This window comes from Diabrotica undecimpunctata, chromosome 3, assembly GCF_040954645.1.
Source record: "Diabrotica undecimpunctata isolate CICGRU chromosome 3, icDiaUnde3, whole genome shotgun sequence".
Taxonomy (NCBI): Eukaryota; Metazoa; Arthropoda; class Insecta; order Coleoptera; family Chrysomelidae; genus Diabrotica; species Diabrotica undecimpunctata.
In genome coordinates, this window is record NC_092805.1 from 107,080,618 (window position 1) to 107,096,280 (window position 15,663).

At 32.5% G+C, this 15,663-nt stretch overlaps 1 protein-coding gene across 1 annotated transcript; it reads left to right on the plus strand.

Annotated features, from left to right (window-relative positions):
* The first annotated feature begins 11,950 nt into the window (after positions 1–11,950).
* Positions 11,951–12,834, plus strand: LOC140436002 (uncharacterized). Its single transcript, XM_072524714.1, has 2 exons — positions 11,951–12,066; positions 12,317–12,834. The coding sequence occupies exon 2, from the start codon at positions 12,318–12,320 to the stop codon at positions 12,822–12,824; it is 507 nt and encodes a 168-aa protein (XP_072380815.1). The 5' UTR covers positions 11,951–12,066; position 12,317; the 3' UTR covers positions 12,825–12,834.
* The last annotated feature ends 2,829 nt before the right edge of the window (positions 12,835–15,663 follow it).

Here is a 15,663-nt window from a genome sequence, read left to right on the forward strand (position 1 = left end):
TGTTAACCAGATAATATACATATGCTAATCATTTTTTTTTAATCTAGGTTATTCATTTTAAACCCGTGACGGTTATTCTGCGATGCATAAATATTTGTAAAATATAGAATGCTCTCAATTACTTTTTTATCAAAAAAAAAAGGGAAAAAACTTCAATATATGACTTGCTTCCATGGTTGGCTTTTATATTGTCTAAATATCAATCAGACTGATCTTGAATGACTAGTGAGTACGAAGGAGTATCTGGTGTTACAACTTGAGACAAATTTGGATTTACTATTTTTGCCTGGTTTTTTCTTTGGACGTTTTATCTGTGGTTCAGAGGAATATCATAATCAGAATCGTCAGAATTCTCAATCACTTGTATTTCATATGTACAGCTTGTCAAATTTAAGGTGATACTTGACAAATTTGTCCACTTGCGTAGAAAATTAAGTGAGAACGCATTCGGTGGAAAAGAGATACATAATGCGCTCGGTCTCTTCGCCTCATTGGTACACTCCATACTACAAGTTTACAGAGAGTGACCTTATTTATTAATGGAACTTCTATGATATGTCTATATTGTATGTTATTTTGACGTTTCAATTTTTCCTTCGGAAATTTTTCTAATAATACAAATTAGTTTGTTTTTGTTACTTGGTAAAAAAATTCTTCTAATAATTATATTTTATTTAACTCATTAATATTGACCATTCAGTCATGTTAAAGCGGCAGTTTTTTCGAACACTTCTATAAATGTCTCGTTCTGTAATTTTATAAAAGGAATATTGGCAGAGATGAAAGCTTTATACTTGCGTTACAGTAAACTGTATAAGAATAAAAGAACAGTAGTTCTAAATTTTAGTAAGTCATAAATATTTTAATCTGGTTATTTCTTTACAATAGAATAATACCAGCCCCGTTGGGATGCGGATGGCTGTCAACATCCGGTATTTAGATACTAAACTGTATAACTTTATTAACTTTTCCGAATATTTTATTTTTGTAAGGAGATTTTGTAGAAATATATCGTATAAAATATATCTCAAATAGTGACTGAGTTGTCAATATGAATAACTCAGATAAAATAAAATTATTAGAAGAATTTTTTTACCAAGTAACAAAAACAAAATTTGTTTAATTTATTGGTATTTCGTATTTTGAGTTAACGATTTCCAAAGTGGAACTCGAAACTTCAAAATAAACTTATTTTAACCTAAAATTGTGGCTTATTCCCAATAAAAATAGTAAATTACAATATTATGCCACAAGAAAATAGCCCAAGAATAATTTTTATTTTAAATAAAAACACACACACACACACACACACACACACACACACACACACACACACACACACACACACACACACACACACACACACAAGCGTACAACCCAGCTCCTACAGAGATATGTGTGTTAACCATTCCTTCATTTTGTCTTTTCTACACCCCATAGTGGGACATTTTTGCACTTGGACATTGTGGTATGATGCATTGTCTATAACCAATACACTACGGGCTGGTATATTAGGAATAAGTTTTTCATGAATCCATTTTTTATAATTATTATAGTTCATCTCGTTTATCCAGACAAGACTATGCCTTCTAATTTTGAATGAAAATCCATGTTTATAATTTAAAATACTTGACAATAATTATTTAAAAAGTCAAATCTATTGTAATACGATATTTCTTCAACACACAGTAACTTTAAACATAAGTAAAATAAAAAAAACTTTGTCGCAGACTATACAAGTACCTTGCACTTCGAAGTGCCAAGAAATAATAAGGAAATAAGGACGAATTGTGTTGTGGTCGAATGCACATCGTGGGTGGAGCCTTATTTCAAATCGGCCAAGTATCACGTTAAATTTGACAAGCAATACCTGCAATATCCGATTTCATTGATTCTTCGCAAATAATATTATCATTAATGTCCTCTACATCAGAAACTTTCTAACCTAATCTCGGAGGCAAATAAACCACATTAAGTGAGTCAGCTTTTCACAATCTGAGTCTACTTCTAACAAAGCTATTAACTCTTTAGTAGTTTGTGCCATCTTCATTTCATATTTCGAGAATTTACTGAAATAAAGAAATGCACTACTATATACACGTATTCACATGATAATAGTTTAGCTTATTTCATTTTAATTTATATGAACTTCATAATATATTTTTATATTTATATAAACAAATAAACACAAGGAAACTTTCAAATTAAGTTAAAAAAAAAACAAATATAACGTTTACAACACACAGCAATTCTATAAATAGAGAATGGTGTGTAATGACGAGATCGTATGTTCAAATTTCAGATTGTTTAGCCTAATAAAAAAATAACTAGTTTCCCAAGTTTTCTGTTTTTTGAAGTTCTGTATTAGGTACGCTCTAATAAGAATAAAATTTTTTACTTGTTAGACAGGTATAAGATACCTGTCAAAAGACACATGATAATTTTAATAATTATATCGGCCTTAGATTTAATTTTTACGTAATTACTTATCTGTTTAAATAAATAATTAAATCAATTCAAATCAAGTTAAAACAAAACAAATATAACGTTTATAGCAGACAGCAATTCTATAAATAGAGAATGAAGTGCAACGACGAGATAGTATGTTAAAATTTTAGTTTGTTTCATCCAATGAAAAAAAAAATAAGTATTTTGCAAAGATTTCTGTTTTTTGAAGTACTGTATAATAACAATAAAATTTTACTTTATTTTGTTAGACAACTATAAGATACCTGTTAAAAGATACATGATAATTTAATAATTATGTCGGTCTTAGATTTAATTTTTAAGTAATTACTTATGTGTTTAAATAAATAATTAAATTTTTTTGGTACGCCTCTGCAAAATTGATAAGTGGAATATGATTTCGTTGAAAAGTTGAAAAGTTATCGTTAAGCGCTTTGTTGAGTGCAATGTTGCCAAGTAATCACCTTCAATTAAAAATTGTTTTAGTATATATTGTAAACTGTGTGTAATCATCAAAATAATAAACCACTAATTTGAGAATTTCCGTAAACCTAATACGGTTCAATTAAATAACTTTTTTTTAAATATCTTCAATGTTGTAAATAATGACAAATTGCGTTTTTGCAAAGAACGCCTCAATTATTTATCTACAACAATGACAAAAAAGCTAGAAAAGGATAAAGTTTACTACAAAACTATTTTAAGATGTCACATAACTAGAACTCATGGCGACTTTAAATTCCAAATAAAACATCATTGAAGACTACAAAAGTTTTCAAGTACCTTTCAGACATATAAGGGTTAACAAGGAAACAATATTTTTAACCTTATTACATAGAAAACGCAGAAAATCAAGTAGCATCTAACCCTGTATCAATCAGAAAATACCACCGCAAATTCACAACTATAATACAATTTCTAAAACTTACCACATAGAAAACGCAGAAAATCATGTAGTATCCAGCTCTGTACCAATCATGAACATTCCACAGCAAATCCACAATGGTAAAGACAACTACTAATAAAGCAATACAAGAAATGCAGAAAAAATGCCAGCTTAGAACTTTATTAATATTTTCAATAACTCCATAACCATCTTTTATAAATTTAACGACACTCTTTAAATTTTGTTGTAACAGATATTTGTCATAAATAAATAATGTTTCCAAAAGAGAAGCCATAAATAGATACCTTGTCGTTAAAAACTCCATTACGCAAAATATAATGTTACACACAATCGTAGAGTAGAAATCGAAAATCATCCACCGCCAACCAAAACATTGCGCTTCGATTGTGTCGTACGAAGACAGGTGTCTTACATAAAATGGAATTAAAAATGCCCAAATTAAAAATACAAGAAATAATCTCTTCCTAACAGTAGGATTCATTAGTTTAAAGCTACAACAGATATGCTCCAGTTCATGTATACCACTTCTAAACATAAACCATTCCTTTGTAAAAATTACATTTGCGCTGTATATAGCCATGGTGTAAAATATTATCATTAGACCCATCAAGGGAAATAGTCCAATAAAGTTCCGTGTACCACATGCGAAGAAAGCCACTATATAAAACAGGGGTAGGCACAGCAATACCAATTTCCTTAATATTACAGAATAGTTTTTGAAGTACATGTCGACAGGCGAGATTCCAAAAAATGTCCCAAATAATAATAAATAATCAATGCATTTGTAATCAGCTAAATGAGACTTGTACAAGAAAGCTCTTTTATACATTAGCCAAAAATTAGTCCCCATGTTTCACACCAGACTATGATTATAGGGAATTAAATATATACGTTGTTTGCGTGAGTTTTTAAATCTACCGTGACAGAAAATGTATTAATGTTTACGAAAAAATTACACAATGTTCGTGTTTGTATAAGATCAGTATACATATTTTAATATGAAAAGAGTAGTTAATCTATTTATTTATCTAAACAATTAGTACCTGTGTATTTAGAAAAAAATTGAAATATCAACGGCTTTGAAATTTAAATACGCTCTTTAAAAATCGTGTCATACTTTTAACACAAACCAACTTAGAGAAAAAGTAGCAACTGCGTCAGATATAATATTTATTTCGCATTCACCCTGTAGGTAACAAAGAAGCGAAACCAATCATCCATTACAAAAAAAAATAAACATGCATCCAAATCCATTAACCGTTTTACCCCAACAAGTGTATCTGAAATGTCATATTAATACAAAAAAAAAACAATGAAATGCAACTTCTCTGCTCTAGAGATCTGAGATTGTATTGTTGTCACAAATTCTAATCACCAGTAGACCAAATTTTAACAAAAGTATAAAAAACTTCAAGTATTTGAATTCTTTAATAGCTCAGAGCAAAACGGCATACATTCAAATGCCAACATTGCAAATGTATGTTTTTGTTTTTGATGCAATTTCTGTACAAAAAGTGGTACGGTACGTTTAATACTTCGTTCCAAATATAATGTACTTCGAATACGGGTAACGTCCCTTCTAACGTAAAACATTTGTTGCAGATATCGTTATCCCCGTTTTTTTTTTTATCAAAGCAAGAAAACACAAGAACACTCCGAATTATATTAGACAAGTACCTAATAGTCGAAAAACGAAGAGCAACCCGACAAGTAACTCCGCCTGCAGTTTTGTTGGGTGGATCGAGTAGCTCGACAGAACTGTTGCTGGTCCCAAGCCCGGATAAAGGAGGAGGGGGTCTACAGCCAGGTCAGCACCCTACTGATAGACTTTAAAACCGTGCAGCTCATAGAAATAGGATTATGCCTTAGAACAGGAATGATTTCATTACGACGACTAACGCGAGAAAGAGGACAACGAATTTATGGAAAACGAGAAATATACTTCGCATCGGTTGTGCAAGAGAGCAGGATTAGCAGGAAATTACAAATGAGCTTGTAGAAAAAAATATAGACATATGTGCACTACAAGAGACGAAGAAAAAAGGAAAGGGTCAAATTATGCTAGATGACTATTTGATGATTTACAGTGATGTTGCGAAAGAAACCAGAGCCAAAGAAGAAGTCTCCCTGTTAGTACACAAAAATTTTTTATACCAAGTACAAGAATGTAAATATACGTCTAAAAGAATAGTAACCGTAAAAATTAAACTGGATGTCAAATCTCTGAATGTGATAGCAATCTATGCACCAGAGAACAACAAAGATACCACCACAAGGGAAAACTTATACGAACACCTTCAGACTGTAATCAACGAGACCCCAAATGATGAATATATTGTTATGATAGATGATGACGCATCGTATGGCTCAGAACTGTAAACATATTTATTACTAATATCCTTTCTCATTATTAGTATAGAAGCTTTAATAATAAATAAAAACAATAAATTAGAATAATAAAAATATTACAATATAATCATTATGGGTGATTTTAACGCCCTTGTTGGCAATGATATAGTTCCAGGAATAAAACAGCGATATAAATTAAATATCATAAATGAAAACGGAGACCTTCTGACGGATCTCTGCAACATAAACGAGACACGTATTAATAATACATGTTTCCCTCACAAAAAACAATACAAATACACTTTTGAAAACAGTAGACAAAGATCTATGATAGACTATATTCTGTCGAATATAGAGTTACAGCCCTCTCAAATCTTGGACGTAAGAGCACTAACAACAGCAGAAATAGGAAGCGATCATAAATTGGTATTGTGCAAAATCCGAATGAAAACACATGTATGTAATAACAAAACACCAGAATACACCACAAAAATAAAAGTCGAAAGCTTACGGGATGACTCCATAAGATACTATTCCAAAAAAGAATAACCGAAAAAAGCAGAAATAGATATATCACAGAAAGTGATGAAGTCGAAAAAAGCTGGGCAAAAATTAAGTCTAATATCTTAGCCTCGGCCAAGGAAGTTCTTGGTGAAAGAAATATAAATAAAAATAAATTATTCCCAAGGCGAAGAATTCCCGTAAGAAAAATAAAAAATGATCACTGGGAATGCTTTTCGAAAGAAATGGAACATGATTTTTACGGTCTGCAAAAGGAAATATGAGATATATTCATAAGAGGTCAAAGAACGGAGTTAAATGAACTAATAGAACCAAAATACATACAAAAGGATACGTAAATTGACTACCTAAAAAAGCTACATGCAGAGGAAGAACAAACGACACTAGAACCGGAAACACCAGAAATTAACACAAATGAAGAACTTAATAAAATTGTACAGGAAGTTCGAAAAATATTTGAAAACCTGAAGAACAGAAAAGCAGCAGGTAAAGACGGGATACCAAACGAGTTACTGAAATATTGTGGTGTAGCAATGACAGAACAATTAACAACATTAATTGATAAAATTATAAAACACAATAAAATACCGAAAGAATGGAGAACGAGCTAACTAATTCTACTATTCAAAAAAGAAGATAAAAACAGCCAGAAAACTACAGAGGTATAAACTTGTTAAATACTACGCTAAAACTTACAACTTAAATTTTACAAGTGTTAATAAATCAGAGGATAAGTCTAGCAGATGAACAACAGGGTTTTCGTAGTGGAAGATCGTGTACAGATGCAATATTCGTTATAAAGCAAATTACTAAGAAATCACTAGAGTATAATAATAGACCAGTATTTCTGTGTCCGATTGACCCAAAGAAAGCGTTTGACAGAGTAAGACTCAAAGATGTAATCCATCTTCTGTGTAATAGAGAAGTGTCCTTAAATACCATAAAAACTATCGATAACATCTACCAAAACAACAATATGGAAGACAGAATAGATGGACAACTTACAGCACTGTAATATCCTAGTCCTATATAGTTAAGGGAGACTTAACTCTGCGAGCGGTGGCAAGGCTTACTGGTCCAACTACTCCGAACGGTCGTGATTCCGCCCTCGCGGATTTACAAGAGGATAGGAAAAATTCGGTTAAGTGGAGGAAGGACGTTCAGATGCAGGCCCTGTAAAGAGTTAGAGGTTATTGGCTTACGTTAGAAGCTGGAGAGTTGTACAAAGCGAAAAAGTGTGTTCTCTTCTAGTCTCTACCTGAAACGGGCCGGGAAAGAACAAAAGCCATTTTCAAACTTACAATATATTAATAAATCGTAAATCTACACTAATACAACAAGATATCGAGTTGTAGTCCGAACTGGAACTCAAGAACAATCTGAATGAACTCTGGGAGCACTATACGCTATCACGATTTTAAGAGAGACGAAAATTCGGTACATATACTCTCTACCTTCCCGTCGGACACGGGGTGTCGGACACCTGGGGTGTCGAGCACTCACTGCTCGGCCCGGCCGCCCGAACACTACCCCTCGTTGACCAACTTTTTTCCTTTTTATGTCCCGCAACGCGTACCTTCAATTACTCGTTACAGTACCGAGGCGTTGCGCCTTACCCCTAGATTATTCGCTGATTATGCCATCTGCTCCACGTGTTAAAATGGATCATGCGATGGAGGGCTTGCTAGCTCAGCTCAATTCTTATCGCTGGTGTGTCGCTTCGTATTTTGTATTATTTTCCAACGAAGGTCTTCACATTTCGTAATTTTTAAACATTCGGAGCTTGTATTAAAACTAGGTCGAATTGTTATTCTTTGTTTAATGTATACGTTAACGTGTGTCGAATTGTTTAATCTTTATTTAATTTGGAGCATATAATGATTATTTAATTAATTATAATTATTTTTTTCTAGGCTAACTACCCCTTATTTTGTTTCTTTTATTTTCTTGCTATGTTGACTTGTTACATACCGGGCTAACTGATTAACGATTGCGTTTGGGTGGTGGGGTTGTTTCCCTTGTGTATGTGGCTAATACATTACAGCACCTATAGAAATAGGCAGCGGAATAAGATAAGGGCATTCATTGAGCTCCATGCTCTTCAATTTGATCATGGATGAAATCATCAAAACCGTTAACAAAGGAAGAGGATACAGAATGGGAAACAAAGAAATCAAAACACTCTGTTACGCAGACGACGCAATATTGATAGCCCAACATGGACATAGTCTGCAAAGACTGGTCCACAGATTTAACATAAGAGCAAAAGAATTTAATATGACTATCTCATCTCAGAAAACTAAAACAATAGTAGTCAGCAAAGAACCAACCAAATGTAAAATAGAAATTGAGGGCCACAGTATTGAACAAGTAATGGAAATAAAATACCTGGGAATTACACTGTCTAGCTATGGAGACCTGGACAAAGAAGTGAGAGATCAAGTACAAAAAGCCAATAGACTGGCAGGATGCCTTAATAACACTATATGGCGAAACAGACACATTGACACTGAGATGAAGTCAAGAATTTATAAAGCCGGTGTACGACCAATAATGGCATACGTCTCAGAAACAAGACCCGATACAGCCACAACGCAAAGGCTATTGGAAACGGCAGAAATAAGAGTACTGAGAAGAATTACAGGAAATACACTGAGAGATCGAAAGAGAAGTGAAGACATTAGAAGAAAATATAACGTACAGTGTATAAATGAATGGGCACAAAATAGAAAAAAAGAATGGAATAACCACATAAGCAGAATGGAGGAGACCCGTGTCGTCAAAATAGCAAGAGTTAAGTCACCAATCGACAGAAGAAGTATCGGAAGACCGCGCAAAAGATGGGAGTGACGACCTTTCATAGAGATATTAATCCGCCAATGAACAAGCAGAATGACTCATAAAGAGGAAGAAGAAGAACCTGATAAGTAAGATCAGCGATACATAATGCACACAATACCATATTATTGAACACTACATTAGTACCTTGTCTAAAGAAGATCATTTAATGTGGAAGGCAACGAAAATACCAAAAGAGACCTACAGAACACAGCCCACCAATTATGAAAGATGATGGTATTTGAGGAAGATCAGACCAGGAATAATACTGAAAAATCTTCCGAGAAAATTATTAGTCATGTTAACTACAATATACAATAGTGCATTCGGATTGACATAATTCCCAATCACATTGAAATTTGCACAAATAATAGTGATTCACAAACCGGGAAAACCTCCAAATAGAACATCATTTTATCGACTAATCAGCCTGTTACCGACAGTGTCCAAAATCTTCGAAAGACCACTACTTGGTAGACTGAAAAGGGCAATGTCCTAGATGTAGAAATACCAACACACCAGTTTGGTTTTAAAGAGAGACACTCCACAACACAACAGACTCATAGAATTATAACAAAAATCCTCACCGCGATTGAGGAATAAAATATTGCATATCGGATTCTTGGATATAGAAAAGGCATTTGATAGAGTATGGTATACTGGACTCTTGTACAAACTTACGAGCATTCTTCTAGCCCCCTACTACCTCATTATAAAATCCTACATTGAAGATCGTTACTTCCAAATAAAATATAATACGGCAACTTCCACATATTTTCCCATCAAATCATTCGTAACACAAGGTAGCGTCTGAACCACTGAAACAACCCAAATCTTAACAGTCGCCGATAACACCACTATCTATAATATCTGTCACTTTGACCAATTGGGAACATGGCTCAACAAAGGAAGGTGAAAGTAAATGAAATGAAGTCAACCAAGTTACTTTTACAAACAGAAGGAAAGGGTGTCTACCAATAACATTAAAACTATGACACATAATTACCAGTCAGAATACAAGTTGAATATTTGGGACTAACCTTTGACAAAAGATAAACATGGAAGCCGCACATTCAAGCCAAGAAAACCCAGATTAACATCGAAATATGACAAATAAGCTGACTTATGGGTAGAAAATTAAAACTCACTACTAAAGTAAACTGTTCCTGTATAAATCTATGATAAAACAATTTGAACCTATAGTGTCCAAATCTGGGTTTGCTTAACCCTTTAACTACCGGACCTATCTCAAAAAATGTTCCCTTTAGCTACCAGCGGTACGCGTAAGTACCATCAAAATAAATCGACGTTACAATAAAATATAAACCAACTTAGCCTATTTTTGCCAAAGGTACATATTCGTCCAGCACTTTTAAATTATTGCAACGTCACACAATCTGCTTGGCGGGTTTTTAGGAGCGGCTATCGAGAGCTCTCCGTGCTGGTTGTGATATTGGCTACAGGTTGGTATCTTAACTTAAAACCGCGAAATTCAAATGTTTGTTGCAAGTGAACGCTGTTTCAAAAACAAAAATATTAAGTTATAAGCCATCGGGATTGGTATATTCTAAAAATTATTAGGTTATTATTTACAATGTGTCCACGGAGACTGTGCTAAGAAACTTAATTATTTTTATTTTTAGCGAAAGTTATTCTTCATTAACTTTTACCTGTTTTAAGGCAAGGAAAAAATTCATATTTGTTTTTAACAGAGACAAATCCATAGGGAGTTACAGAAAAGTTGACTATAAAATAAAGCAGGTTTTGAAAAACTTGAATTTTATTTCATTTTATGGAATTTTAAAACAAGAATTTTTGTTGTAAAAATTATTTATTAGTACTTTTACAATATTTGTGATCGTTATCCACATTTGAGCTAATATACGGGCGTGTATTTAACATATCCGAAATTAACTGTTTTTCATCCATATTTGGCTTTTTGACAAAAGTTTTTTTAAGTTTTTGTTTCTTCTTTGTAGAGAAAAACTGCAATTGCTTCTCAATTTTTTTGTTTGTAGGTTCAGATCTAACAGTATCGGATAGCGACAGCGGCACATTATTAGCTTCAACATTTAATATTAAAGAAGCCTTTTTTAAATAGCTTATGTATAAAAATAAAACATTTTTATATGGAGGGACAGTTAAGTCTGAAAACTCGCGGTCGCGAATTTAATTGTACCGTTCGGATACATAAATTATGTAATTATTAATCAAATAAATTGTTGATACAAATTATCGTGCTTTTCAACAAATTAAAATAAGGACCTTTTGATAAAGACATAACAATTAATAAATTCACAACAATATTCTGTTTTTTCTTTTTTATTTATATCCTCCAACCAATCGTCAAACTCTAAAAATATATTGTATTATTTTAATAACACAATTTGTTGTACAAATACTTACCTTTAGAATCATTAAAGGTAATTTCTATCATTTCTATTGCTTCGTTGTGTTTGCCCTGTAGGTGTGTGCGTAAGTCCTTAATAAATTTAAAAGAAATTTCACATTCAAAACACTTCGAATTAAACACATTTAACTCGTAACTTATTATTTCAGTCTTTTTCTGGTTGTGTACTTTTTTATTATGTCTATTCAAGCATGATTGACTGGAGAGAATTTTTTTACAAATTTTACACATAACAGCCAGATTAAAAAAAAAGAAAATCGCCATTCCCTGATTACAACAGCTTTATGATTGTTATGTTGTCTATACTGTGCCCATAATTTAAATGGTTATGTTATAATTTTTCTTCGCGCCCATGCCAATGACAATGCGTGCCAGCGCCCTCAGTCTGTCTTCGTCGTAACTATTAGGGCACGGAGAGCTCTCGATAGCCGATCCTGGGTTTTTGATGCGTCAGTGACCGTTGAGATTTGTCAATGTGTAAAAGTATTTGAGGTTATATTTTTTATACATTATTTGATATTTATTGTTTGCTGATTTCTTCGTCGGTACGATTTTCTTTGGAGACTATCAGTATGTAAGTTATATTTTCTTCACACATACAATTGGGTTTACAATATATAGGCACGTAAGTAATAAAAAAACACATAAGTTTAACTGGTACTTCTACGTACCCTTGGGACTAATTGTGTTGTTTTGATGCCACAATAGATTTTCCATATTTAGTAATTTAACTCTTTTTTTTACAAGAATGATTGTTAAACAACAAAAAAATTGTACACAAAAATGTAGGAGCCAATTATAATGATTTTTCTTTTAATTTTTAGTATGGCTGCAAACCGCAGGTTAGCAAAGAAAGTCCTGACATACGACGAGTTGGCACAAATCATTGAAAATGATGAGGATATGGATGCATTTTTACCACCGCTTGACAACAATGAAGACACTGATGTAGAATCTGAAAACGAGGAAGATTTTCCGGAAAGTCAGCTACTAGTGGAATCCAATAGAAACGTAAAATCTAACTTGAATGATGAAATCGAGAATGAAAATGATAGTTGTGAAATACCTAAATTTACTGACGATGTTCACGATCACAGTGTTGAAGTTCACGAATCAGGAGAAGCTGTTAATGAGCTCATACTGACTAGTGCAGAAGAACAAGTTTTGAGGCAGTGGAACAAAATTGAAAAGGCTACAGAAATTCCTACTTATGTAAAACCAAACTATGTTTGGGAAGAAAACTATTTTGAAGAGTGTCAAAATTCTCTTTATATTTTTATAAAATTTCTGGGAAATGTTCCAGAGGATATAACGTTTCAGTCTAATTTATAGTATTTTTGTGTATTAGTGCAAATAAGAATTGTTTTGCTAAGTATCATGGAATGGATTACTGAAAAATGTATTTTTTTTAAATAAAAGTATTGTGCCTAAAATTTTTACTGACATACAGATTTTCCCAGCGGTACTTGTGAGTACCACCAATATATTTTTTGTAAAAATACATCTATAGACTATTTTGTGAATTCTATAATGCTTTAATAATTATTTTAAAACAGAAAACAATAAAAAACTTTTTAATATTCAAGCAGAAAGGTTCTTGGAATTTTAAGAGGTTACAAGTGCTGGTACGCTCACGTACCGCTGTTAGTGAAAGGGTTAAAGCCATCGAATATCAACCTCATACAAAGAGTCCCATCAAAAATATTGAGAATGATATTCAACTCGCCCTGGCATGTAAGCAATAAAACCCTACACGAGGACTCTGCTACAGCTTCGTTAGCGATAGGGTTTAAAGAATCACAAAGAGCTAATTTGATAGACTGAGAAGTCATGCAAATGACGAACCAAGACTCCTAAACGCTCCTCCCGGATTTGCAAGACGATTAAAGAAACTATGGCCAACAGACTTAATAAATTAAATATACGATCTAATGTAAACAATATATTAGGAGGGTTGTCATAGGGCAGATTCTCCCTCATGTATATAATACTCAAACTATTTACTTACAGCTTCGATGAAGCAGATGGTAAATTAAAATATATAATTACTATTTAAATCGGAATAAGCCACAATTAAAGGTTAAAGTACGTTTATTGACTTTTCAATTTCCACTTCGGAAATCGTTCGAAGTGGAAATTGAAACGTCAATAAACGTACTTTAACCTTTAATTATGGTTTATTCCCATTTAAATAGTAATTACTTTGAAATGCCACAAGAAAATAGCTTCAGAACAATATTAAAATATATAATAAAAAAAAATAATTTTTAGAAAATGTTGCTAAACGATATAGACCAATAAAGTTAATAAAAAATAAGAATTTTTTCGTTATAAATGTATAAACGGGCTTGACAGTTGAAATGTGTAAAACAGACAACTTTTTTGAAAAAAAAAATAACACTAAATGAGATATGCTAAATTAAAATCGGTTAATAATCAAAAAATATTGCAAAATGAACAACAAAACTGCTGTTTTTTAATATTGTTAATAACTTTGTTTAAATATACCTGAACTTGAGGTCCTTGTGCTGTTTAAATTGTGTACAAAAGATTTTTGCGAAATTGAATTTGTTTATATGATTTTTTGAAAAATGAGCTAATTTTGAAAGCCGGTCCAGATAATTTGACTGAATGTATTTCAATAATCAGGGGTTTATTTTCTTTGTTCTAACGCATATTAATAACCTATGGAAAAAAAAGTTTAAAAAAATTACATTTATGTAGGTACACAAAATGACTTAATAATAAATACCAATTTTTAAGCATATAAACACTTAAAATAACTCCGTAGGATTTAATTCAAATTAAATGGCAAAATATATTTGGAAATCTTGTTAAAAAACACAACTTAAAAATTATTGAAAATTGTTTACACAGGAGTGTTGTACAGAGAGTCAAAGAGTAATTTTCCTTCCGACTTTAACTTATAAATCTGTAAATAGATAATTTTTTAAGTTATTAGCAAAATATTGAGTTTCACCTTTTGATTGTTTATTTAAACATATTTTTACACTCATTATAAATTCCCCTGCACAATTTCCTTAGAAAAAATATCGGCTAAACTAATAATGCAACTGAACGATGATAAACCAGTTGAATCTTAGGTCGTTCCTTAAAGTAAACCCAAACCGAGCGATATTTATGTACCTACTGTGTTTAAGGTAAAAATATATACGTAGCAATATCTATTGATACCATAATGATAAAATACAATGGATTTACCTATTGGGGACAAAATGTGTGTTTAGTGTAAAAAATTATAAATTAGTAATTATATAAAAAAAATCGGAATATTGAAAAACCTACAATGGTGCTAGAAAATTAAAGCATTTCTTAGTGATGCTAAATTACTGCAACGTGAAAAGATTCCCGTCCGTGCAGGATCGATAGACGAATTTATCAAACCCTACACGACGCATCTTAATGGCGAATAGGGATAGTCCTATAAATATGTGACACAGGGAATAAGGTATAATCAAATAAACAACCGCTAAACCGAGTGCATAACTTGGGGGCTATGTTATTAATTATAAATTTGTTGATTGAAGATGACATACACTCACAAACCTACCTAAACCATGCTTAATTAACAAATCACCTGACAGCGGCACCACAACTGACTCATTATATGTTGAGATTTGCTCTGAGACTAATGCGTTCAGCAATCCTGAGGTGTAACACCATCATATTGAGTTGATATATGGTACAGGGAGAAAAGTATTGTCTGAGCGATGCCCCAGAGAATTGGTGAATTCTGGAGAGTTTACATTAACATTTATGTTACCTATATGATGCTGTCCATGACATTTCGAGGGAATAAAAATTGCATCAAGGAGAAAAAAGGCACTTTTCCAAATCTAAAAGGAACAGAGAGCTTACTTCGGGCGTAGATTCTGTTTCTGATCCAAGTAGTCTCAATGACCCCAATCAGGGTCATACAGGATAACCTTCAGCATCTTACTGTTGGCGTGAAAAGATTCGATGTCACCTAAATACAAGAGTACTCGGGACACCAGCGCCAAATAAAAGATCTATCAGATGTTGTCGGAGTGCCGGAGTGACCTGTGTAGGACAGATTGCTTCCAGAGATGAAAAAAAGCATCTTTATTTTGCTTTTACATTTTATACTGATATAGTACAAAATTATTATTATTTAATAAAAATAAACTAC